Consider the following 27,431-nt stretch of genomic DNA (forward strand, 5'->3'; position numbering starts at 1 on the left):
CCCAGGCCCCCCAGCCCAGCCCAACCCAGCCTGTGCGCCCGCGCGTCCTCCCACCCAGCCAGCCCAGGCCCGCGGGATTGTTAGATGGAACACGGCTCCATCATCAACCAGGCGCGGAGGGAAGACGCCCTGGTGCTCACCAAGCAAGGCCTGGTCTCCAAGTCCTCTCCTAAGAAGCCTCGTGGACGTAACATCTTCAAGGCCCTTTTCTGCTGTTTTCGCGCCCAGCATGTTGGCCAGTCAAGATCCTCCACTGAGCTCTCCGCATACAAGGAGGAAGCCAACACCATTGCTAAGTCGGATCTGCTCCAGTGTCTCCAGTACCAGTTTTATCAGATTCCAGGGACCTGTCTGCTCCCGGAGGTGACAGAGGAAGATCAAGGAAGAATCTGCGTGGTCACTGACTTGGATGAAACCCTTGTGCATAGTTCCTTTAAGCCAATCAACAACGCTGACTTCATAGTGCCTGTAGAGATTGAAGGGACCACTCACCAGGTGTACGTGCTCAAGAGGCCTTACGTGGATGAGTTCCTGAGACAAATGGGGGAACTCTTTGAATGTGTTCTCTTCACTGCCAGCCTAGCTAAGTATGCTGACCCTGTGACGGATCTGCTGGACAGGTGTGGGGTATTCCGGGCCCGTCTGTTACGTGAGTCCTGTGTGTTTCACCAAGGCTGCTATGTCAAGGACCTCAGCCGCCTGGGAAGGGACCTGAGGAAAACCCTCATTCTGGACAACTCGCCTGTTTCTTACATCTTCCACCCGGAGAATGCAGTGCCCGTGTAGTCTTGGTTTGACGACATGGCAGACACTGAGTTGCTGAACCTGATCCCAGTCTTTGAGGAGCTGAGCGCGGCAGAGGATGTCTACACCAGCCTTGGGCAGCTGCGGGCCCCTCAGCCTTCCCTGCTGCCAAGCAATGGCCATCCCAGTTGGGGACTTTCCTACACTGTGCCTTTATGATCAGCCTGACAGAGCGGAATCTGGAGCATCTCACCAAATGAGACCTGGAACTAGAAGTGATCGGAAAGAGCTTTAGGACAGGTTAGATGCTGAGTGGGCAGATATCAGACCAGCGATACCCAGAGCTGCCTGCTCCCTGAGTTGGGTTCCTGAGATGTGAGTAAGTGCGTGTATTTGTGTGTGTGTGTGTGTGTATGAGTGTGTCTTGCCTTGAACTGTGGTCCCGGGATATAAGTGTTTCAGGCTGGGGGAGAAAGCGGATGATCAAGACTCTCCCCAAGTTAGTCTGTCTCCTCTCCTGTCCCCGAGAGCCACCGAGCTCTATAGGGATGAAGACCATTGAAGGCTCCGTCGCCAAACCTATGGTCTTTCCTCAGTGTTGTAAGGCTTATGCCATGGAGAAAGGTAGGGTCAGAGGCTGCCTTCGGGTGCCCCAGGCACACATCTTCCTGAAGCCTTGCTCTAGCCGACTGCTGCAGACAGAAAAATGACATTTCTGGGAAGATGAAAGCTTGTATCCAGAACTGGTAGCCCCAGTGGCCATCAGGTCCTGTGGCCCAAGGGCTGCACTAGCCTCTGGCCGAGTGCCTGGCTCGGGCCCTTTCTGTGTCTCCCCAAGGCTTGGGTGCTGGGCCTGCCTTCCTCACCACCTAGCCATAGTCTTTTTTTTTTTTTTTTTGTGGTACGCGGGCCTCTCACTGTTGTGGCCTCTCCCACTGTGGAGCACAGGCTCCGGACACGCAGGCTCAGCGGCCATGGCTCACGGGCCCAGCCGCTCCGCGGCATGTGGGATATTCCTGGACCGGGGCACAAACCCGTGTCCTCTGCATCGGCAGGCAGACTCTCAACCGCTGTGCCACCAGGGAAGCCCTAGCCATAGTCTTGAACCTGTGGGGAAGGAGGTCTTCTCCCTGGAAGAGGACAGATAACTGATTTCTGTTATTTTGACTCTGTTTTAAAATTATCTTTCAAAATGTGGAGTGTTGGGGATGTTTTGTTTCTGACAGAGCTGCAGTCCTGGGCCTGAGGTGAGCGTGGGAGGCCCTGGAGGTGCAGGGAAGAGGAAAATCCCAAGGGCATGAGTGTGTGTGTCCCTTTGGCTTGTAGGCCAGCTGGGCTCAGGATGTGTCCCTAAGTCCTGCTCTTCAGGCATTCTCTGCTGGTGCTGCCGCAAGGACTTTGTCCCTAAGTCTGGGAAGGGCGCTCTGGGTCCCACCCACCTGTTTCTTGGGCAGGGCTCTTTTCTCTCGTGTCTTCCCCCAGGGCCAGGTGTCTTCATCCTTCCTGGCTGTTGCCTTTTCTCTCCAGGGTCTCAGGCACTCCTGCATTTCCTGGGCTGAGGGGCTGGGTGTTCTCACCGTTTAGTTTGCCAACGTAATGCACACGCCTCCTGCCAATGGTAACAGGTGTGAGTGAGCTCTTCACACACCTGCGTTTTGCGTGTCTCTTTGCTTTCAAAGTTTCTTAATAGTGAATGCTTTAAAAAATAAGTCACAAAAAGGAAGTTTCCCCAGAATGGAAAACAAAAGGGGAAGTGCTGCTGTAATTGGGAGCACAAGGGATCCCCCAGAGGCAGCCCCACTTCAGCATCACTGCCTTAGCCATGGCCTCCGCTCCCTCCCTCGGGTGGGAGGGGGTTCCTATCCCCCTCTCTGTTTTCTCTGGAGGCAGATGTCACAAAGCATTTGTAATTTGCTTCAGGTGCAAGAACACCGCCCACTCAGGACTTACCCCCATTATCCTTTTCAGACTGGCCACACACTAGGGCAGTCTGAGGAGCTAGCTGGGACCAGGTGGTGGAGCAGCAGCTTGGTGTTCTGACCACCTAGCATCCTTCTCTAGCATTGTGATGCCACCTCCCCTCCTTGTCCCAAGGTTGTGAGGCTTTGTCTTTCCCTTTGGTGTCACATGAGTAGAAAAGGGTCCCCAAAGCCCATGTGATCATTTCCCAGGCATCATTCCCTGGTGCCTGTGGGATCCTGCTTCATGCAGGTAGGGGAAGAGGGCTCCAGGGCTGGCCAGGAGCGACACCTCCTGAAGGAAAATGGGAGCTTCTGATTCTAAGGCCCTGGCCTAGGCCTCTATCCTAATATTGCAGGAGGGGCCTCTCTCCCAAGCCCCATCCTAAGGGTTAGCCCTTTGGCCAAATATGCCATGGGGTCCAGCTATGCTTTTATGACTAAATAAGCAATAAGAGGCTCTAAGCTGATCCAGTTCCGAGGCCCCTTTCTGCCCTGCTTTGGGTCTCCTTGCCTCCAGGTCAAAGAAGAGCTGGCGCCACCTGCTTTCCTATCAGACTTGTCCAAGTGTTCCAAGGGACTCGTGACCAAGTCCAAGACCAAGCCCAGGATGGCTTGGTGGGAGTGTCCCCGCTGCTTCTGCATGAAGCCCGGCTCCAGAGGCCTCGTTCTCGCCAGAACCCTGCCCTGCCCCCATGCAGTTCCTCACCGGAAATGCCACACCCCCACTCACCCTCTCCTCCCTTTGCTGGAGAGGCAGCTCAGCCAAATAGGTCTAAGCAGGGTCCATCGGTGTGGACCAGAGCCAGCCTGAAGTCATTATGCACCTTCTGGTCTCCAGTTTCACAGTGTGTTAGGGGCAAGAGATGACTGCAAGACTTGCTCCTTAGAGGAATCAGGCCAGACTCAGTTTTGGAGGAAGGCAAGATTGAGAGGGAGCCAGTTCACCCCAGGATCTCTTCCGGGGTTTCCTACCAGCCCTTCCTGTTTGAGGCTGGTCTTCGGGAAGCAATAGGCCACCAGGCCTGGTCGACCCCAGTTCACGCTGTGCCAGGAATCTGCCCACCTGCCAGGTTCAGTTCTTTAAGGTGCCTCTTCAGGGACATAGTGTGTCTCTCTGATTGGGCTTCTAAATCAAAAGCCTGATGTTCGTGTCCCTCTCATAGGGGGAGCTTTGGACACAGGACCGGTTTGGAAAGGGTCAGGTAAGAGTTTCCACTCTGCACATTGTAGAGGGGACACTCTGTAGGTCCATGGGTCCCTTACTATAGCGAGGTTGAGTAAATTTGCCTTCAGTTAACCTGGGACCTTCTGTTTAATTCCCTCCTGCCTCCCAAAGATTTTGCCCATTTTATAAATTCACTTCTGTTAACAGTGGCCCAGAAACTTCTCTGTGCTAAAAGCATGGGAAGTCTAAAGGCAGTCATTCCCCGGGAAATGGATCCCATTCTGTTTTGCTACCCCTACCCTGTTCATGAGGCCTCATTCAGTAAGGCAACCCCCCCCTGTAAGGCTGTCCTGTATCCCATGTCCCAGACAGGTCAAGCGTCTGTGGAAAGTAAACCTGTTTTCCCCTTCAGGTCTTCAGTCAGTTACTTGCCACTACTGTCCCTCAGTCGCCTTTTTTGTAAAATGGGGTTTTTAGTTTTGTCCTTTTATTTTAATACTGGTAAATATTTGCATTCAAGCAGGGGAGGGAAGGCAGGGGTCTGGCCCCCTGCCCCATTCCTTTACTGCTGTGGGGCTTGCCCCTGGAGCAGACCCTCCTCTTTGCACACCGTGAGCTTCTTTGCTTGTAATATCTCAGATTTTACATGTTCCATGTCGTGCCACGTAACCCCCTTCAAGATACCGTTCGGAGGGTGGGGGAGATCTGCTTCCCACTGTGACTGGGCTGTGGGGTTCTGACTACCTTGCTTACCGGTTCATGGTTTGATAAACTTGTTGTATTCAAAAACTTGAAATGTAGGACGCCATTAAGTGTCTGTTTATATTTTTGGAATATTTGTACTACTTACAATTAATGAATAAAAGTGGGTTTAAAAAACCCATCCGTGAATGGGGAAAAAAAAAAATTGAGGACAAATGTATAGGATAAAGCATTAAGTAAAAAAAAAACCCAGGATCTAAAATTTTAATGCAGCTTCAGCTAAAACTATGATTAAAAGAAAGCACAGATTTTGTATCCTGCTGCTTTTCTGAATTCCCTTATTAGCTTTAATGTGTGTATATCTGTGTGTGTATGTGTGTGTGTGACCACACAAGGTCATACCATCTGCAAACAAATAATTTTACTACTTCTTTTTCAATTTAGATGCCTTTTCTTCCCCTTGTCTAAGTGTCATCCTTCTCTTCCGGAAAAGCTTCCAGTTTTTTCACAACTGAGTAGGATGTTAGCTAAGCAGAAGGATATAAAATCAGCACATGGAAGTCAACTGCATTTCTATACTATAATAATGAACAATCTGAAAATAAAATTAACAAAACAATTCCATATACAATAGTATAGAAAAGAATTAATTACCTAGGAATTAACCACAGAGGTGAAACACTGGTACACTGGAAACTATAAAACACTGCTAACAAAATTTAAAAGAGACATAAATAAATGGAAAGATATGTGTTCATGGACTGGAAGGCTTACTATTGTTAAGAGATCAATACTATCCAAAGTGATCTACACATTCAATGCAATTCCTATAAAAATCCCCATGTTTTGGGCTTCCCTGGTGGCGCAGTGGTTGAAAGTCCGCCTGCTGGTGCAGGGGACACGGGTTCGTGCCCCGGTCCGGGAAGATCCCACATGCCGCGGAGCGGCTAGGCCCGTGAGCCATGGCCGCTGAGCCTGTGCGTCCGGAGCCTGTGCTCCGCAGCGGGAGAGGCCACAACAGTGAGAGGCCCGTGTACCGCAAAAAAAAAAAAAAAAAAAAAAAAAAAAAAAAAATCCCCATGTTTCTTGCAGAAATAGAAAGATCCATCCTGAAACTCATATGGAATTCTCAAGGGACACCAAACAGCCAAAACGATCTTGAAAATAAAAAAAGTTGAGGTGCTTATACTTCCTGATTTCAAAACTACCTACAAAGCTTCAGAAATCAAAACAGTGTGGTACTGGCATAAAGAGAGACATAGAGGGCTTCCCTGGTGGCACAGTGGTTGAGAATCTGCCTGCTAATGCAGGGGACACAGGTTCGAGCCCTGGTCTAGGAAGATCCCACATGCCGCGGAGCAACTAAGCCCGTGAGCCACAGCTACTGAGCCTGCGCATCTGGAGCCTGTGCTCCGCAACAAGAGAGGCCGCGACAGTGAGAGGCCTGCGCACCGCGATGAAGAATGGCCCCCGCTCCCCGCAACTAGAGAAAGCCCTCGCACAGAAACGAAGACCCAACACAGCCAAAAATAAAATAAATAAATTAAAAAAAAAAAAAAAAAAAAAAAAAAGTAATTGCCTATTCTGTTAAAAAAAAAAAAAAAAAAAAAAAAAAAGAGAGACATAGAGACCAACGGAACAGAATAAAGAGCCCAGAAATAAAATCTTACATATACAGTAAAAGAAGTTTTGACAATAGTGTCAAGAACATTCAGTGGAGAAAGGACAGTCTTTTTAACAAATGGTGCTGGGAAACTGGATATTCACATACAGAGGAATGGAGTTGAGCACTATATAATGCCCTATACAAAAATTAACTCAAGATGGATCAACAGCATACACGTAAGGCCTAAAAGAATCAAACTCTCAGAAGAAAACATATGACAAAAACTTCATGACACTGGATTTGGCAGTGATTTCTTGGATATGACACCAAAGGCAAAGATAATAAAAGAAAAAATAGACAAATTTAACTTACTGAAAAATTTTAAATTTTGTGCATGGAAAGACATTATCACCAAAGTAAAAAGACAACCCACAGAATGATAGAAAATGTTTTGCAGATCAAATCTGATAACGGATTAATATCCAGAATACTACAGAGAACTCCTAAAACTCAACATAAAAACAAACAACCCAATTCAAAAATGGTCAAAGACTTTGAAGAATCATTTTTCCAGAGAAGATATACAAATGGCCAATAAGCACATGAAAAGATGCTCAACATCACTAATCATTAGGGAAATGCAAATCACAACAACAAGGAGATAGCACCTCATATCCATTAGGATGACTATTATCAAAAAACTGAAAAAAAAAAGCAAGTGTTGGCTAGAATGTAAAATAGTATGGCTGCTCTGACAGTATCCGCAAAAAAATTAAGAGATAGAATTATCATATAACCCAACAATTACACTTCTGAATATTTACTCCAAAGAAGTGAAAGCATGGTCTCAAAGAGATATATGTACCCCCAAGAGCACAGCAGTATTCTTCACAATAGCTAAGAGGTGGAAGCAACACAAGTGTACACCAACAGACAAACGACTGAACATGATGTGGTACATACATACAATGGAATATCATTCAGCCTTATAATATAAAGGAAGGAAATTCTAACACAGGCTACAATATGGATGAACACTGCAGACAGTGTGCTAAGTGAAATAAGCCAGTCACAAAAAGACGATACTGTATGATTCCACTTATATAGGGACAGAGTAGTCAAAATCATGGAGACAGAAAGTAAAATGGTGGCCGCTAGGGGCTGGGAAAAGGGGGGAATGGGGAGTTGATGTTTATTTGGTACAGAGTTTCAGTTTTGTAAGATGGAATAATTTCTGTAGATTGTACAACAATGTGAATGTACTTAATGCCACCGAACTTCACACTTAAACATAAGTAAAATGGAAAATTCTATGTTAAGCACATTGCACAATTCAAAAAAATTATTTAATTCTGTGCTTGAAAAAAAAAGGCAGAGAAATATATTTTATAAGAAAATATGTCAAAGTAAGTTAGATATTCCTTGGAAGCCAAAATAGAATGATTATGATCTTCTAGTTTATACCATTTAGCACTTTCCAAGTTTTTAATAATATGTACTTGTTTTTATATAAAAAAAAAAGTTGAATTTTAAAAAGAAGTTTGGTGCTTATTCAAGTAGTTTTGTGAGGTTAAAAGATTTTCAACAGAAACAAATCTCTAAAATTATGATAAAAATTATTAAACAGTATTTCCTAATAGAAATTTTCTCCAAAATCAGTAATTTACAAATATACATTAGGAATTCACCTTGATTTTAACTCTCTCTAATAAAGGGCAAAGATTTTTCTAAAGTTCTGTTTATTCTTTAACTATGATACTAAGGCATACTTTTTGGTATTATTGATATTACTGCTTCCTGCTTTTGAGACTTTTCATACAAAATTCACATATATGTGATAATTACAGATTTTTTCCAATTTTTGAGTTAAGGTTTAGAGAATCAAAAAGCATGCTAGTCATGGTTTTAAAAAACTTCATATTAACGATCCAACGTATTCATTCAACAAATATTTTTTTTAAATCTATCATGGATAAAATTATCTTCTTTATTTTCCTAGAGTATTCAAACTATCCTATCAAAACTATAACTCGTAAGTATCACCTTTCATCTTTCCATATTTTCTTTTTAAAATGCTATTAATTCATTTCATCATCTCTCTCCTTCCCTCTCTGTCTTTGCTTTTTAACCACTTAACTCCTCAGACTTTTAAAGGGTTAAGTAACTAAAAGAGAAAATGTGTAAGCACTACAATTATCAGCAAGTAAAACTATCCTTGTAAGTAGTTAATTTGTGTTGAAAAAATCTGAAATACCTACCCTGATAATATATATACCAAATACCTGAAATAACGTTTCAATGGCTTTAACATATTTCTTTGATATTAATGTAAGAAAATTATTTCATTCAAACAAACTGAATAAATATTAAATGCTGAATACCCTGCCAGAAAACAGGGATAACAATGGTTAAAGAGATGTGGCTTTTTTCCCACAGAATTAATGATATTGTTGTTAGTATGTTTCTTTTATAAAACTCTGCAAACTAATTGAGAATTTATTGAAATCTACTATTTTCTTAAATGGAATACCTCCTGATATGAAATAATTTTACTTATTACCTTAACATCCAAAGTTGACCCTTAAACAACATGGGGGTTATGACCTGACCCTCCGTGCAGTTGAAAATACGTGTATATAATTTTATAGTTGGCCCTCCATATCTGCAGTCCCCCATCTGCAGATTCAACCAGCTGTAAATAGTACAGTACAGGGGTATATATTTATTGAAAAAAATCCATGTATAAGTGGACCCCACAGTTCAAACCCATGTTGTTCAAGGGTCAACTGGAATTTCACATTAAATATCTGCTATTATCCACAATGACTCACTCAATTTTGACAAAATTTAACGAACTAAGGAAAATTATATGCTACTGAATGATTTATAAAAAGTACCCTCTTATCGTTCACCTACAAAGTCTCATTCAACACAGTTCTTTCACACTGCATACAAATCAATCAAGTATCTCTCAGCAGTTGTCAATTCATGTTTCCCCTAGCTGAACAGAATAAACTATTTATGGACTAAATATGCTGAAAGAATACTAACAAAAAGACACACAGAATTCTTTAACAAAATGAAAGCAGTATTTTGAAATATCTGCCAGATACTTCCGAGCCTCCTCAGGAATATTAACCTATAGTCACTAAGATAAATCTAAACTTATATTTAGCTCTTATTCTTTTAAAACAAACAACTGAAAATGCTTAATGAAATAGGAATATAGATCTTACCAATGCAGGCCACTGAATCTGTTTGCTCTTTGATCCCTGAGTCTGGCTAGGGTTGTTCCTTCTGGCCCAGATTAAGTGGTATTCCACCAAGAAGGTTGAAAAATCTTCATAAACTTTAACCCACTCTCGTTTATCCCACTCAAGATGATCAAATTCCACATACACCTATGGAAAAGAAAACATAAACTCCATAAACAACGCAGAGTGTGATATTTTAAAATATAAGCCATGAAGTTAAATTAGAAAAGCCATTAACAAATTCATTATTCAAATTAGTACTTCTCTTAAAAATCATTATCTAACATCTCCTTAACCAAATTATAACCCTTACTTATTGTATGGCAGGAAGATAAACTGTAAGTTTATTAAGAAAAGCGATTTACACAATATTGGTCAGTACAGACCAGCGAATATCTACTAAAGACATACTAAAGAACTATGTTGATACTGATGATTCTAGAAGCAGAAGTCAGGAAATGTTTTCTGAGGATCAAATAGTAAATATTTTAGGCTTTGCAAACCATATGGCCTCTGTCATAACTAATTTCTGACTTTGTAGTATCAAAGTAGCCACAGACAATATGTAAAGAAATGAGTTTGGCTTTGTTCCAATAAAACTTTAATTACAAAGACAGGAGGCAGTGCAACGATGGTTCAACATATGAAAAATCCATCAATGTAATATACCACATTAACAGAATGAAGAAAACTACATGACCATCTTAACTGACAAAGAAAAAGCATTTGACAAACTCAACACCCTGTCATTATAAAAATAGTCAAACTAGGAATAGAAGGAAACTACCTTAACTTAATGAAGATAATAATGAAAATCTCACAGCTGAATCATAATGATCAAAGACCGAAAGCTTTTCCACCAAAACAGGAAAAAGACAAGTGTGTTGTATTTGGAAAACTGAAGCTGACGCTTCTATGCTAAGTCATCCAATCATTCAACTCTTCTTTCCCCACTGTCATCCTTTTCATTCATAGAGCTGTCCTCCCTATTACATTATGAGTTATGCTGGAGGCCGTCTTCTTTTTTTTTTTTCCACCCATCTTTTGCTCCCTTACACCTGAAGTGTTTCAGTTTCCACTTATTTAAATTCTGTTTGTTCTTCTGGCCTTGTTCAAGTTCTTAGAGGATGTTTAGAACCCCCACTTCGATTCAAACATTTGAACATTTACAAGCAGTTTTTTCCCCCAGTTTAAATTAGTATATAATCAAATAATGGGTACAAGCTCACTGAGGGCAGAACTGTTTTAGTGTTCACTGCAGTGCTGCATACATACAAAGTGCTTAACAAATATTACGTATCTCCTGTCTCTTGCAGTCGACTTTTAAACATGGAGGCAAACTGCTAAAACATATGTTTGATTTTGAGATATCTGTGCTCCTGCCCATTAGGAAGCTAGTTAGATATGCTTACCTATTAGAATTGGGAAAGAGAAATACATTGTTCAAGGATTTAATCTCTGTTCATCGTTATCCACATGAAGGCACAGAAGAAGCTCTGTTGGCTTCTTCTAAAAATGCATCCTTAGGGGTTGAGCTGAGGTACAAATGCAAATATTTCAAACTATACCACTTTCTCCACTACTTTAAATCTTTCAAGATTCTCAATTACTCAATTGGGGTATAAATGGGTTTTGGGAAACTCCAGGAAACTGAAGCTGAGATAAGGCTCAGGAAAACCTTAGCACTATCTTTGCTTTCCCCTCATGGACAGTAATATGGTCTTGTTGACAAAATATTTCAGCGAAGAACCTAAAGAACCAAGGTTTATATACATCTCTTTATCTAAAAGGACATATTCAATGTAAATTCTTCCAAATGCAAAGCCCTTGATATAAAATTAAAACTTTCAGCTTGAAGTGAACTTTCTAAACTCATAGTTTATCTTGCATGGACAGCGTCATAGGCAGTTTTAGGCAATCTGCTAGGACCTTGGGGACAAAAGGAAACTAAAACTAGACATTCTGCTACTTCTTTGCTATGCAGCCAATTTACCTCCGTACTATCAAGAACAGTGAAGGATTTGAGATTTGACTGTAGACAGACAGGTAGGTAGGTAGATAAATAGTTAGACAGTTGTGTGTGTGTGTGTATCTCTTATTTTTCTACAAATAAAACAATGACCAGTAACTAGGAAAAGCCCCTATTCTTTCACAATATACTCTATTCAATGACATTTATAAAGAAAATTAAAGTCACACAACTGTTTCTGCTGTAAAATCAAATGATGTAAGACAAATTTAGTTATTTTTACCATGGTTTCAATAATAATAATAATAATAATGTTGATGTTATATCAATTTAGTGCAATGCAGGCCTCATCTTTTTATTTACTGCAAAGGAAGGGTGGGGATCTACATAATGTCATGTGAGAACTATGAAGAGTTCCCAGGCTTGATCCTGCCAAAATCAACCAGCCACCACAGGCTAAAACTACTTAGACTCTAAGAATCTTTAATGTTAAAAATAAAAGCGTTAGACTACACTAACATTTCTCAAAATATAATCTATATTATAGAATCATCATGTCTTTGTATATAAATAAGCATTAGGGAAGCCAAATAAGTCATGCACAAAGTTCATGAACTAATCAGTTAAAGTAACAAATGTCTAATTTTACCAGAGGTCTTCTCAAGTCTTTTAACATGCCAGTGTTCATTATGCATTATTAATAATAAGAGAGTTTATACTGTGAGATTTTTCCCAATTTCTTTGTCCATAAAATCTTCTATTATGGGGTACTTAATATTTTTCTATAAAATAGCAGTAGGGGGGAAAACAAACTAGTTTTTTCACACGATTTACCTGTCTACAAATTTATATAAATAATTTGGTAATAAGAAATCAAGGGGGAGGGAGAGGAGGGAGATTAGCAGATGCAAACTGAATATTATATATAGGATGGATAAACAATAACGTCCTACTATATAGCACAAAGAACTATATTCAATATCCTGTGATAAACCATAATGGAAAAGAATATGAAAAAGAATATATATAAATAACATACATAACCTTTTAAAATAGCTTTTATAAACAAACAAACAAAAAAAGAAATCAAGGGGGGGCCAAAACCTGGTCATCTCTGCCCAAATACTCAAGGAGGTAGGTAACTAGATAGTAAATTAATGGGGTTTAAAGTGTAATACAGTAAATGTTTTACTCAAAACATTAAAAAATGCCCTATGCCTTTACAAAATCAGAAATGTTTAACTATGGCTTATTAATTCATACATGTTAAAAATTAAATTATCAAATTAAAATGGTAATTATAGCAGATTAGGTTAGTTTACCTTCCTCTCTAATGAATAAAGCGTATTTATTTCAAAAGATATTTTGTAAGCAGATATTTTATATAAAAGTAAGTAATGAAATAGAGGAATACGATAAATCAACAAAGTAATGTTTCTATTATTACTGGTCTAGAGTCGTATTTAAAATAAGTTTTCTAGATTATTGGAAGAAATTGTGAAAACAAAATTAAAATCATTTGGTGACTTCATTTATTAGTTAAGACAAAAAAGACATTACAGAAAATAATTTCATGTAAATTATATAAAATAAGAAAGCTAGGTCTCTTTTTAATTTTACTTTACAAAAAACGTAAACAAATGTAACCATAATTTTAGGTTACTTCAAAAGTTTACACTTTTATTAACATTAAAAAGGGTCAAAATTAATAGGCACTCATGAACTAGTCCAAGCTTAAACAAAGGGTATGTTGAGCAATAATCAATAAATCTAAGAATTACTTTAAAGAAATAGGTTGATCTTATAAAATAATGAACTGTAAATTTAGAATTAAACCTGAGAAATAGTCTGACATAATCCAAGGTATAAGCATTTTGAAACAATGTTAAGTGGCTTCTGCTATTTCCTCTCTCTTTTTCTTATTACAGCCATCCTGGTAGGTATGATAAAATCCAACATTTTAATAAACAAGTATTATATTCTGTGTAGTTATATTAAATTTGCTATGGTGAACTAAAATAAAATCATAAGGACAATTCTACAGAGGAGTCCAATACATATTCACACCAAAACAGTATATTACTGTAATGACAATCACAAGTAAAATTACAATACACATTGTGATATATAAATCTAGGTTCTAAAAATTCTAAAATAGTCTGGGGATCACAGATAATCATTCATTTCCCAAGGGGCATTCAAACCTCTATCAGAGTTAACCAGTATTATTGATAATGGAAATAAAAGCAATACCAGTAACAACAAAAACAGCTAACACTTCAATAGTGCCTGCTATGTCCATATATTAAGCCATTTAATCATTACATATACCCTGTAAGTAGGCACTATTAGGATCAACTTTTTCAAAAGCAGAAACTGAGATACAGAGAAATTAGTTGCCTAAGGTCAAACACCTAGTAAATGATGGATGGAGTCAATGAAAACAATAAAATAGCTTCTAAGAGGCTTCACAGTTACACAGCAGCATAGTCCCTACAAGGTGATGCACACAGCAAGTGATAAATCACTTGAATAGAGAGGGATGTCTGGGTAGCTGACTCCTTTGTGGCGTAAAGGTAGAAGAACCACACACTTAAAATGGCCCTAAGATTTTCCACAATGAGTCTGCAAGTTAGAGCCCTAGGGGGCAAAATGAGAAAAAGGGTCAAACAAAGGTAGCAAATAGTAAAATAAAAGAGACCAAGCTTGCTTTCAGTATCTATATTGTTTAATAAAAGAGACTAAGCGTGCTTTCAATATCTATATTGCTTACTCCTCTTCTCTATGAATTACTTACCTAATAGTCTTACTACTTGGTGAACAACAAGATGCATCAAGAAATGCAAACTATTCAAAGATGCTTAAGTTACAATTACCTTCTTTACATCTAATGAAAAAGAATTATATTCCCATCATCTTCAAAGTTCCTTATTACATTATATAATTCAGTATATATACTACTATCTTTTGGATAAATTATGCATAGTATTTAACATAATATCATTGATGATGATGACTGTCTTAGTCTGCTTGTGCTGCCTTAACAAAATACCATAAACAACAAAAACTTATTTTCTCACAGTTCCAGAGGCTGGAAGACTGAATAGAGCAAGGTCTGTTTATGAGGAGGACTCTCTCCTTGGTTGTAGACAAGCTGCCTTCTCACTGTGTGCTCACATGACCTCTTCTTTGTGGGAGCACAGATGGTCTCTTCTTATCAGGGCACTAATCCAACCATGAGAGTCCCAGCCTCATGACTTCACCTAACCCTAATTATCTCCCAAAGACCCCACCTCCAAATACCTTCACATTGGGAGTTAGGACATATGAATTTGGGGGGACACAAACACCAAGTCTATAACATTAGTAATGATAGCAGCAGCTAAAATTTGAGGGCTTACAATGTGTTGGGTAAGGTTTTACAAAAGAGAAAACTAGGCAAAGAGAAGTTAAGCAATTTATGACTTTTGGACAATTATTCAAATGATACACAACTGAAAACGGCTAAAAAGGACAAAAACCATCAGTTCAGCTCTTTTTTAGCATAAGGAGGCATTTTAGAGACCACAGTAGTTTCTAGACAATATAAAAGATGATGAGGAAGAGAGAGAAGGAGCTTTACCAAACAAGGAGGAAAAAGCTTTCCAGGAGCACAAACTCTGGGGATGCTTTTTTTTTTTTTTTGCAGTACGTGGGCCTCTCACTGTTGTGGCCTCTCCCGTTGAGGAGCACAGGCTCTGAACGCGCAGGCCCAGTGGCCATGGCTCACGGGCCTAGCCGCTCCACAACATGTGGGATCTTCCCGGACCAGGGCACGAACCCGTGTCCCCTGCATCGGCAGGCGGACTCTCAACCACTGCGCCACCAGGGAAGCCCTGGGGATGCTTTTAAAGCACAGGAATGAATTAATGAAGAGAGCTCTTCTATGGGTTAAAAGGGATTCCTGGGAATAGTTTACAAAACTGAAGGCATTAGGATGTAACTCAAGAGTTTAAAGGAGAGGGAGAGCAACTAAATATATAACAAAGAAAAACCTAAGTTAAATGCAAAGTCCTGAATACTACAAATGCTTGTTAATAAATCCCCAACATAATTTGTTTAGAGAAGACTTAAATTCTGGTTTTGGTCTTTTGAGACATGATTAGAAATTGTATTAACTATTAATGTTTTTATAGAAAAGAGGTCAAATGCAGAAGCTCCCATAATATATCATTCCAATTCTAGGAGTACTTTTAAAAGTAGGTTGGAAATCTTACAACACAACATGAGTATCAATCGTCTAGTAAGTATGTTAGCTTTTGATTTTTTTTCCTTAGCAATTGATTATTAGCCTCTTAAGCTCAGTCCTAGAGCTCCACGGTTTTGAAAATTTATGCTAGCAGTCTTCTACTTTCAATCACCCAACTGGCAAGCCATTCTCAAAACTTTTCTGCCGCTATTACTGCTACCAACTCCAAATCCAGTGACCCCTTTCATAGCTTTCTCTTGCAGCTACAAGATGCTTTGTTCCTTCCTTCTTGTAAAAGAACTTAATAAAAAACTGGGTCTTTCCTCCCCCTATCTATAACAGAGACTATACTATGTTGTTGTCTATAACCATGTGGTCTTTCTTTAACTGGGCTCCAGAAGACAGTGTAATAGGCAGTAGCTGAGGCAGCTCAAAATCATCACTGATACTCTTCTTTTCAGATTTGGTTTTCCAGTTAAGTAACTTCTCAAAGAGTTGGCCAGAGGTAAAATATATTTCTTTGATAAAAAAATCAAGTACTTTTATTCCTTATTTTCACAGTACTGAAAACTACTTCTGCTTTTATTTTTTTTTTGTACTGTTAATTTCCTCCATTTACCTTCTGAAATAGGTTTTTAAGAAAGTTACCATAGAAATAAAGACTTGCTATAACAATGTAAAGCAGTGGTGAATGTCCTTTCTTTATACTATTTATAAAGAACTCAGCACTGGGGCATTGGTAAGTGAGTCATAAAATTAAAATACACTTCTGTTTCTCGATCTAACTGTTCATATGTATGTTAATAAAATATTTAATTAATTGGGATCGAGAAACATGCTACTTATTTTATCAATGAAGAAAACTAAGTAATAGAGGAAAGTGTACCTTGAAAGGCAGAAACAAATATATCTGAGCAAAAATGTACTGTGTTCTAAATATATTATTCTAAATATATTCTAAATATATTATTTTTATGTAGGACAATAGCACTGCTATCCATCTAAAATACAACAGAACTAAAACACGAGCTAAAAGGCTCCTAACGAGCCAAGAAAGATGTTACAAATTCCATTCCCTACAGGCAAATGCACTTTACCCAAAGGTAAACTCTCTCGTCTTGTGTCAGACCTTACTGACACTAGTATAAAGATAATAATAATAATAAACTACATTATCTAGTTTCCAAGTCTAAAGTAGATTATAAAAGCAAAACAGGGAGAGAGCATCTGAAGACATGATTCCATAGCATTCTAAAAACTATAAAAAAGTTTCATGAAGACTTTAGAAAATCTTTTACCCTAGGACTCAAAATTGGTCAGAAAATAGTATCACTGTATTATAATTTATATTAAATGGGCATTTAATTGAAAAATATACGCAAAACATTTTTTTAAAAACCCTCTATCATTTACTTTCATAGCACCATATACTTTGTATCATTTGACACAAATGAAATGTCTGTGTATATTTAATGTTTGTCCCCTCTACTACTAGTTTGTAATAAATATCTGTTTAATGAGTGATGCAGAAAAAGTCTAAATTTATATCCAGAATCATCTAAGATGATGCAGAAATGTATTTTAGAAAACTCTCATGCAAATGGCTAATGTATTTAACACATATTCTATAACATTCATACACCAGTTTTATTCATAATTGCCAAAATTTGGAAGTAACCAAAATGTCTTTCAATAGGTGAACAGATAAACAAGTTGTGGTACATCCATACAATAAAACATTACTCAATGATTTAAAAAAAAAAGTTAGACCATCAGAATGAAACAACTGTCTTTAGTCACTGTCAAAATTCACTACTAGTGTATTACTTAAAGTTAATCAGTCCTTCTTTAATACTTCTACACTTCCAGTTAACTAACACAGTATTCAATATCAGAATTTGTATTTGGACAATTATACAAGACTTTTCCTACCAACCTAAGGTCTCAAGACAGTGCCAGTAAAGAGTGTTATGAAGAGCACTGGGGAAAGAAATTTCAGCCACCTAACTTTTGAGACATCAACAGCACCTTAAGCAGTTAAGTCATCTGAAATTATAACTAAAACTAACAGAATTCTTAAATAATGGTATCAGAATATTCACTATCAGAATAAGTACACTCATACTAAAATTGTGCACTCATTTTAAGGTAGATATTTATTTTTTCTATTGCAGAAAGAAAACCGTAAGATTCCAAGTCTTTTTATTTTTATTGTTTTATTTTTATTTATTTATTTATTTTTGCAGTACGCGGGCCTCTCACCGCTGCGGCCCCTCCCACTGTGGAGCACAGGCTCCAGATGCACAGGCCCAGCCACTCTGCAGCATGCAGGATCCTCCCGGACCGGGGCACAAACCCGCGTCCCCCGCATCAGCAGGCGGACTCCCAACCACTGCACCACCAGGGAAGCCCCTATTTTTACTTTTTGAATTGAAAACTAGGGCTTACTATCCTTGCTAAACATTTTAGATACAAGAATTACTCTAGGCATAGGAGAATGACCTTATTATGTTTCATCCCTATCATATACTTGGCTGATACCTGTATTAAAGGATAGCAGGTGTCATTACAAAGGGTCATTGCACAATTATTATTAGGTGTCTCACCCATATATGCTGTATTCCAAGACACAATTATCACCACAGATCCTTGACACTTACTTTGTGGAGATCATCTGGACTTCCTTGGCCTCAGACCCTTTGATCTTAAATTGAGTCTGAAACCATTTAAATTTCCTGGGCTGCCAAATTATCTTTCATGTATTTTCAAGACTAGAGAGCCCTGTGTGGTGTTTTCTGTAAACATAAAGAGGATAACCTACCAAGCAATGATCAAAATATGGAATATACCTTTGCTTATTTCCAGGAACCTAGTTTTAGGCCATCTACCTCAAAGGGCTAGAAAATCTATTAGTGGATCTATGTAAAAAATGTAAAGCCAATTTGTTGTACTTTTGGAGGCCCCCCCTACAATTAATTTTTTAGCAATAAATTTTTTTTTTTTTTTTTGGCCGTACGCAGGCTTCTCACTGTTGTGGCCTCTCCCGCTGCGGAGCACAGGCTCCGGATGCGCAGGCCCAGCGGCCATGGCTCACGGGCCCAGCCGCTCCGCGGCATGTGGGATCTTCCCGGACCGGGGCATGAACCCATGTCCCCTGCATCGGCAGGCGGACTCTCAAGCACTGTGCCACCAGGGAAGCCCTAGCAATAAATTTATGATTGTACTTTTCTTTCTGCCTCAAGGATACTGTGGCTAGCAACAGGTTTTATTATGAATTTGCTGAGTCATGTCTAAAAAGCACATAGTTACCATTAAGACTTTACCTTACTTCAACTATAAAGGATAGCTCCATCTGGCAGATAAAAGTATGAATTTTTAAATTTATGAGAAAATAAACATGAGGAATATCCCTCCTCTCAAAAAAAACAAATAACTTGCACCTTTGAGACTGTATGTGCATTCTGACAAAATATACCTTTATCCCTAACAGAATTCAACCATAAATAAATAATGGACTCTTTCTATCATGGTGGGCCAGCAATCCAGTTTGACAGAGACTGATCTCTGACTGAAGCTGAGACTAAGCACCAGAGCCCAGAAACCTGAGAGAGGCACCTTGGTTTCTGGAGTCTTGGGCGGGAAGAGAATATATAACGCCATACACTCCTGATTCACATCAAAGGAGTTAGCAGTATCTTAAGATAATAAAAAGTAGCAGAAATTGATCAAAATAAGTTTAGGACGTGTATGAGAAAATTACAAAACTCGCATTTTAAAAAATGAAGGTCTAAATAAAAGGACAGATACACTGTGTTTGTTACTTTAAAGACTCAATATTCTTAAAAAGAAGTAAAATTTCCCCCCAATTGATCTATTAACTCAATGCAATTCCAATAAAAATCCCAGCAGGGTTTTTGCAGACTCTTAAATTTATATGAGAGGCAAAAAGTTATAAAATAGACCAAACAACTTCAAGAAAGAAGAAAAAAGTTGGATGACTCACACTAATTGGTTTCAAGACGCACTACAAAGCTACATTAATCAAGACAGTGTGGTAGTGACAAAAGACACACAAACGATTGTAAGAGAATAAAGTCCAGAAACAGATCCATATAGAACTGACAACTGATTTTTGACAAATGTACAAATGCAATTCAAAGGAGATAACCTTTTCAACAAATGATGCTGGGATAACTGGACACCCCCATGCAAACTAAACAAAACAAAACCCCCCAAAACCCTTCAATCCATACTTCACACCATATACCAAACGTAGGCCAAAACAGGTTATAAAGTTAAACGTAAAACCTAAAACTTTTTGGAAAAAAAGTCTTTGTGGAAAATAATTCTTAGAAATGACTTCAAAAGCACAAAACATAAAAGAAAAAATGTAATTACTTAGATGTCATCAAAATTTAAAGTTTTTGCTCTGGGAAAGACAATGTTAAGAAAATGAAAAGCCACAGACAGGACAAAAACATTTATAAATTGTTTATCTGACAAAAGACTTGTATCCAGGATATATAAAGAACTGCCAAAATTCAGCAGAATGAAAACAAAGCAATCGAAAAACATAGGAAAAGATTTGAACAGATACTTCACTGAAGAAGATATACAGGTGGCAAATAAGCTAATGAAAAGATACTCAAAATCGTTAGTCATTGGAGAAACGCAAATAAAAAGCACAATGAGATATTACTGCATACCTAACAGTATGGCTAAAATTTCAGCCTTGTGAAATAAAACTTATACAAAAGCCTGTATATGAATGTTTAGAGCAGTTTTACTTTTAATAGACAAAAGCTACAAACAACACAAACAGGGAATGGATGAACAAACTATGGTATATCCATATAATGAAATATTTCTCAGCAATAAAGAGGAAGAAACTACTGATACATGCAACAATATGGATAAATCTCAAATGCATTAGGATAACTGAAAGAAGCCTGACTCAAAAGGTTATCTATTATATGGTTCTATACACATGACGTTCGGGAAAAGACAAAACAAGGACTGAGAATTGATTATTAATTGTCCAGGGTTAAAGGGGGTGGAGGATTTGAAGGTTTGACTACAAAGGAGTGGTAACAAAAGAAAATTCTATGGGAGACTGATTCAACTGTTATACATGTTGATTGTGGTAAAGGTTACCCTACAATGCCATTGTCCTAACTCAAAGAACTGTTCACCAAAAGAAGTAAATTTTACTCTAATTAAAATAAAAAAAAAAATAAGTAGAAAATTTAAATGAAAAGGTAAAGAAGGAGGAATGAGCATGATGGAAAATTATGCCACTGCCTTCTCCCAAAGGAATGATGTAATAGTATTATACTTATTGGTATTCTACTATAAAGCTTCATATGCCTTTTGGGGTAAAGAATAAAATAATGGGATGGCAATCATATATTCTGATGGGCCAGAAATTTCTGCAATTGTACATTATCATGGTATGGGTTGATCCCAGGATCCTTTTTCCTTGAGAAACAGAAAGAAAGAATGTAAGTCCTCTGACATACCCAACTCCACACTTCCCATTTTTTGCTTTGAAAAGGCAAATGTGGAAGTAGAAGTGAGGGTGAGGAAAGAGCTATGCAAACACTAACAACCTGAAATTAAACACACACACACTCCCCAAATGCCATATAACTGGTAATGTAGCAACTTCAGCTGAAAGAGAAGAGCATGCCCTAAAATGAAAAGGACAAGAATGTCAGGTCCCAGAAAATTTAAGATATGGAACTTATTTATAAACTTGCAAATGTTTTGTTTCCAGGAGCTCATAGAAGGGGATACCCCAATTTTTTAAAGAGAAACTAACGATACCTTTTCATCATAGGCACAAGGGGTCACTGGAGCACAGAGTTATTAGGTATGCCTTGTGCTACACCTAAGGACTTTCCCTTTGTTCAGCCAAAAAAAGGAAACCAACAGATGGTACACTTAACTGTATTTCCGTTTTTTTCAGCTGAAGAAAGATTTTACAAGACTGGATTTAAATTACACGTTTTTTCAACAATCAAACTCACGGAATGAATTTTTCCTTCTATCAAACCCTATCAACAAAAATTGTTTTGCTCTCTTAATTCTGATTAGGTCAACTATAATGCTTGAATTTAATAAATATCCACACAGCCCTTCAAATGAAAATCACCACTATTTAACTGATCTCATCTTTTAATCTATGGTTCTCCACCACGAGAGTGAAAGGCACAAACACTTAAATTCATAAATAATTCTTCAACTATTTAGTATGCTAGATTAGATTACTGGCAGATTTTTGGATACAAGAAAAGATATCTTGAAAAATCTAATTGTTCTATTTTAGTTTTAACTTTTTTTAAAAAAAACCCCTCATTTGTTTATTTATTTATTGGTGGCTGTGTTGGGTCTTCGTTTCTGTGCGAGGGCTTTCTCTAGTTGTGGCAAGCGGGGGCCACTCTTCATCACGGTGCGTGGGCCTCTCACTATAGCGGCCTCTCTTGTTGCAGAGCACAGGCTCCAGACGCACAGGCTCAGTAGTTGTGGCTCACGGGCCTAGTTGCTCCACGCATGTGGGATCTCCCCAGACCAGGGCTCGAACCCCTGTCCCCTGCATTAGCAGGCAGATTCTCAACCACTGCGCCACCAGGGAAGCCCTTAACTTTTCATTATATAGAGAAATAACAATGGATTCCCATGTGTCCATCATCTAGCTTCAACAATTTTCACCTCATGGCCAATCTTCTTTATACTAAAAAAAACATTGTTAATTCTGCAGAATTATTCATTATCAGTCATCATTCAAGTTTCCCAGGATAGTCTTTTTTTTTCCTTTTCAGTTTGTTCAAATTAAGACCCAAATAACTTCCACAAATTGCAACTGGTTGACATGATTCTTACATCTTTTTATTTATATAGGTTCTACCATCTCTTTTCCTCCTGCAACTTTCTTGTTAAAGAAGTCAAGTCATTCGTTCCAGTCTTCAGTTACCTGTATTTTGCTGATTATACACTTCTATGGCATTTTTAAACATGTTCCTCTGTCCCTGTATTTTCTGTAATTGTTGAATCTAGAGTCTTAAATTCTGAACTGATAGAGAAGACAACCTCACACACTGTACCGTGTTCTTCATTGACGCATATATGTATTACCATATATCTTTCTGTGGTAATAGCAGCCAATGACAAATATTGCCTATATCCACTACTTCACTGACAGTTGCGTAATAGTGATACACAAATTTTACCATTCCTTCATTTACTATCTGGAATATGTCTAATAAGTGAAAATTCCCCTCATCAAATCTTCAGTATCCAAGAGGTAGTTTGTTTAGGAAAGGGAAAGTAAATGCTCGATTTTTATGAGTTTTTCAAATACAGTTGCCCCTCACAATATCTGCAGGGGACTGGTTCCAGGACTACCCCCCCCCGCCGCAACTCGCATTCATGGACACCAAAATCCACGATGTTTAAGTCCTTTATTTAAAATGGCGCAGTATTTATGTATAACCTATGCTCCCCCATGTATGTTAAATCATTTTTAGATTATGTATAATACCTAATACATTGTAAATGCCATGTAAATAACTGTACATACAACGTAAATGCTATGTAAATAGTTATCAGTGCTGAGCAATTTCAAGTTTCACTTCCTAAAATCCACCCCCTTCCTCCCAAGTATTTTCAATTCATGGTTGCTTGACTCCACGGATATAGAACTCAGAGATATGGAAGGCCATGGAAAACAGACTGTAATGAGTTAGTATCCTAACATCCCAGAATGGTAAATAATGAGAGGTTTTTAGGGGAGGGATCATTATTAAAAACTCTTGGGGCTTCCGTGGTGGCGCAGTGGTTGAGAGTCTGCCTGCCGATGCAGGGGACATGGGTTCGTGCCCCGGTCCGGGAAGACCCCACATGCTGCGGAGCGGCTAGGCCCGTGAGCCGTGGCCGCTGAGCCTGCGCATCCGGAGCCTGTGCTCCGCAACGGAAGAAGCCACAACAGTGAGAGGCCCGCATACCGCAACAAAAAAAAAAAAAAAAAAAAAAAACTCTTGGATTTAAATAAATGTAGTAATGCTTCAAATCACTGCAGTTTTTATTCCTATTGCTTTCAAATTTCCCATCTCTGGCCAGTGAGAGCCTCTTCAATTAGTTTCTGAGTCTTCTAGACATGACCTTAGTAGTCTCTGATAGCTTCCTTGCTTCCAGAATAACAAAATACCCCAGGGTCATCTTGTCCAACTCCTGCCTCAGACCTGAAATCAACCATATATCTATATATACTTCTCAATAAGAAATAGCATTCAGAGACAACAATCTGGGTTCTAGGAGTGCTCATTACTCCTGAGCTGGTCAGATATACTGGTCAGAGTTAGTATGTCTTGATACTTCCAAATAAAATTCTACATTTTTTTTAAAACAGCATCAATCTTATATTCCTATCTCATTTCTCCCATATTGAAGAACCTGTTAAACAATGACACCAACACAAATCCATTTACTTTGTTGCACAATACATATACAACAATCTAGGAATAAGAATACCAACACTGTGATTAATGAAAACATTGTTTTTATGTTGCTCTTTTGTCCTTAGGGTATAACCTATTAGGCATGTACAATCAAGTTACTGTGTTATAAAGTCACTTAAAATAATTCCTTCCTATGATTATACCACTTATGCTTCTTTGCTTCATTTTGCTTTCACTTTTAGGATCTTTATTTTTTAATGATTCAAACTTGTTTTAAAATTACATAAAACATTTACATGGTTTCAAAGTCATACCTAAAAATATATATATATTCACAGAACTCTAGCTATTCCTTCCATCCTTGTTCCCTATGATGGATTAGTTTTTGGTTAATCCCTAGGTTAAAAAAAAATCAAACAGAAATGCACATATACTATATATATATTTAGTTAAATAACATACTTTATGAATTTTTCTATATCTTATTATTTTTATTTCATAATATGTATACTGGCCATCATGTCACAGAAGATATTGCTTATTTGCTTGTGTCCTATAAAATATTTCATTGGGTAGATGAACGTTTTACTCAGTCACAACCCTATTGATGGGTTCTTTCAGTCTTTTGTTATTATAAATGGGGCTGCTATGACTTCAGCCTTGTGCACATGTCATTTTGTATTTATGCCAATCTATGTTTGGGATATATTCCTAGAAATAAGATTTACTGGATCAAAGAGTAAATGAGGGGCTTCCCTGGTGGCGCAGTGGTTGAGAATCTGCCTGCTAATGCAGGGGACACGGGTTCGAGCCCTGGTCTGGGAGGATCCCACACGCTGCAGAGCAACTGGGCCCATGAGCCACAACTACTGAGCCTGTGCGTCTGCAGCCCATGCTCCGCAACAAGAGAGGCCGCGACAGTGAGAGGCCCACGCACCACGATGAAGAGTGGCCCCACTTGCCACAAGTAGAGAAAGCCCTCGCACAGAAGCGAAGACCCAACACAGCAAAAATAAATTAATAAATAAACTCCTACCCCCAACATCTTCTAAAAAAAAAAAAGAGTAAATGAATATGAATTCAGCTAGAAATTTCTAAATTCCCTAGTATAGGAGGTTGCATCATTTTGTATTCCAATAGACAATGTCTGAGAGTGCATATTCCTCCACAAGTTCACCAAATGGATATGTTGTCAATATGGGAAGACAAGGGAATGAAGGACAATCTGATAGGGTAGAAATTCTCAGTTTATTCACTTTTTCCCTTTTATTTTCTATTTTAATAATCTACCCTTATCTTTATTTCCTGTCTTGTTCTTAGTTTGGGTTTTATTTGCTCTTCTTTTTCTCTCTTAAGTTGGAATCTTAGGTCACTGATTTTACTTTCCTTCTTTTCTTATGTAAGTATTTAAACTTATAAATTTCTCTCTAAACCAACATTCATTCTCAGGCACTAACATTCTGATGTGCTATATTTTCATTATCATTCGGTTCAAAATGACTTCTAATTTCCCTTGTGATTTCTTCTCTGACCTACCAATTTTCCAGAAGTGTATTGTTTAATATTAAACATTTGAGGTGTTTTCCCCAGACATCATACTGTTATTGATTTCTAATTTAATTCCACTACGTTCCAAGAATATACTCTTGTATTATATCCATACTTTAAAATTTATTTAGGTGTTCCATATGTATTAATTAAATCAAGGTGATTGATAGCTTTTCGGATCTTTCATGTCTTTGCTAGCTTTTTATGTAGTTGTTCTACCAACTGCTGATGGAAGGGTGTTAAAATCTCCAACTATGTGAAATTTTCTAGACAAAATCTCTGTCATTCTGTAAAATTCTGCTTATGTATTTTCAAGCTATGTTATTAGGTACACATATATTTGTCACTGTTATGTCAGAACTGTCCCACTTTTTTTCTGATTATTAATACTTTCTTGAGGAGTACCTTAGCCACATCAACTCTCATATGGCTACTCTACACATGGTTTATCTTTTTCTGTTCATTACTTTCAACCTATCTGTGTCTTTGTATCTAAAGTCAATTTCTGGTGGACCGTATATGCTTGGATCTTACTTCTGTTTTATCCATTCTGACATTCTCTGTCTTTTAATTGGACTGCTTAAGTCATTAGTATTTATTGTACTTATTAATATGGTTGAATCTATCAATTCACTACTAGTTTTCTGTTTGTCACCTCTGTTTTTTGTTCTGTTCCTCTTTCTCTGCCTTCTTTTGCATTGCTTGAATATTTTTTAGAATTGTATTTTAACTAATGAAAATTTAAACTTTCTAGTAGCCACATAAAAAAAGGAAAAACAAGACAGGTGAAATTTTAAAACACATTTTAAGCTAATATATCTAAAGGTTATAATTTCAACAAGTAAGCAATATTTTAAGTTGCGATTTTTACATTCTTTTACTCATACTAAATCTTTAAAATCTAGTTTGTATATTATATTTATAGCACATTTCAACTGGGAGTAGCCACATTTCAAGGGCTCAACAGCCACATGTAGTTGGTGGAAACCATATTAGACAGACCAGCTCTACCTCATTCTGTAGTACAATGTATCTTTTCCTTCATTTTCAGGGTGACAGGGTTACCTTTAACAGTCTTTGTATCCAGAATTATTTGGTTGCACACTAAAACACTAAATTATGACTCAAACATTTATATGTGTTCACTTCACTTAGCATTTTAATGAAACTTATTTATAAATAAATCTAAAGATTTTAATTAATTTCAATTGATGCAGTTTTCTTTTTAAATCTTTTTCTTAAAAACTACAAAATCCTTAATAATTTAAAAATGTCTGTTAGCTGAATTTTAAAACTGAAGAGAAACATGAATTTTACTAATATATTTTCAAAATGATAGTAAGCTATCATGTGAGGAGTTATAAATGAAAGGATATGTAATATACAATCAAAAAATAAATTAATAAATATAATGGTTTCTGTAATTATGGATTTCATATGTGACACGATCAACCAAGTCTATTCTGTTAAAAAAATAAGTAATTCCCATATTATGTGAGAATATGGCAGGCTATCCTATAAACTTTTCCCACAATTACTTATTTTCTCTATAGGGAAAGGTTCCCAAACATGTGCTACATAGAAAAAAAAATATGTTCCCCAAAAGATACATCAAACTGAACTGCATTCAAAATGAAAGAGAAATTATATATTTTCTTAGACTGTAAGATATGAGGATATCTGTACATATTCTAGATTGTACGTGTTTCACAATAAATCCAGAGGTATGACTGAGTACACAAATGTTGGTTACCTAATGGCATTTATGGTTGTCAGAGGAGCTAAAGCTTTCTAGGAG

At 37.9% G+C, this 27,431-nt stretch overlaps 2 protein-coding genes across 7 annotated transcripts in view; one reads left to right on the forward strand and one right to left on the reverse strand.

Moving 5' to 3' along the window:
• The window catches only part of JMJD1C (jumonji domain containing 1C), a 340,789-nt gene that overhangs the window by 188,320 nt on the left and 125,038 nt on the right, over nt 1-27,431 (reverse strand). For all 6 annotated transcript variants that reach the window (XM_060108900.1, XM_060108909.1, XM_060108893.1 and 3 more), the window contains exon 2: nt 9,415-9,579. In XM_060108900.1, the coding sequence (XP_059964883.1) occupies nt 9,415-9,579 (165 nt within the window). The remainder of the gene's footprint in view (nt 1-9,414; nt 9,580-27,431) is intronic.
• On the forward strand, nt 64-786 carry LOC132496541 (carboxy-terminal domain RNA polymerase II polypeptide A small phosphatase 2-like). Its single transcript, XM_060108977.1, has one exon. It carries the CDS (start codon nt 85-87, stop codon nt 784-786), a length of 702 nt encoding a protein of 233 aa, XP_059964960.1. The 5' UTR covers nt 64-84.

Source organism: Mesoplodon densirostris, chromosome 1, assembly GCF_025265405.1.
Source record: "Mesoplodon densirostris isolate mMesDen1 chromosome 1, mMesDen1 primary haplotype, whole genome shotgun sequence".
In the NCBI taxonomy this organism is placed as follows: Eukaryota; Metazoa; Chordata; class Mammalia; order Artiodactyla; family Ziphiidae; genus Mesoplodon; species Mesoplodon densirostris.

Coding starts and splice junctions, on each gene's coding strand:
- LOC132496541 (XM_060108977.1), top strand. CDS start 85: ATGGAACACGGCTCCATCATCAACCAGGCGCGGAGGGAAGACGCCCTG.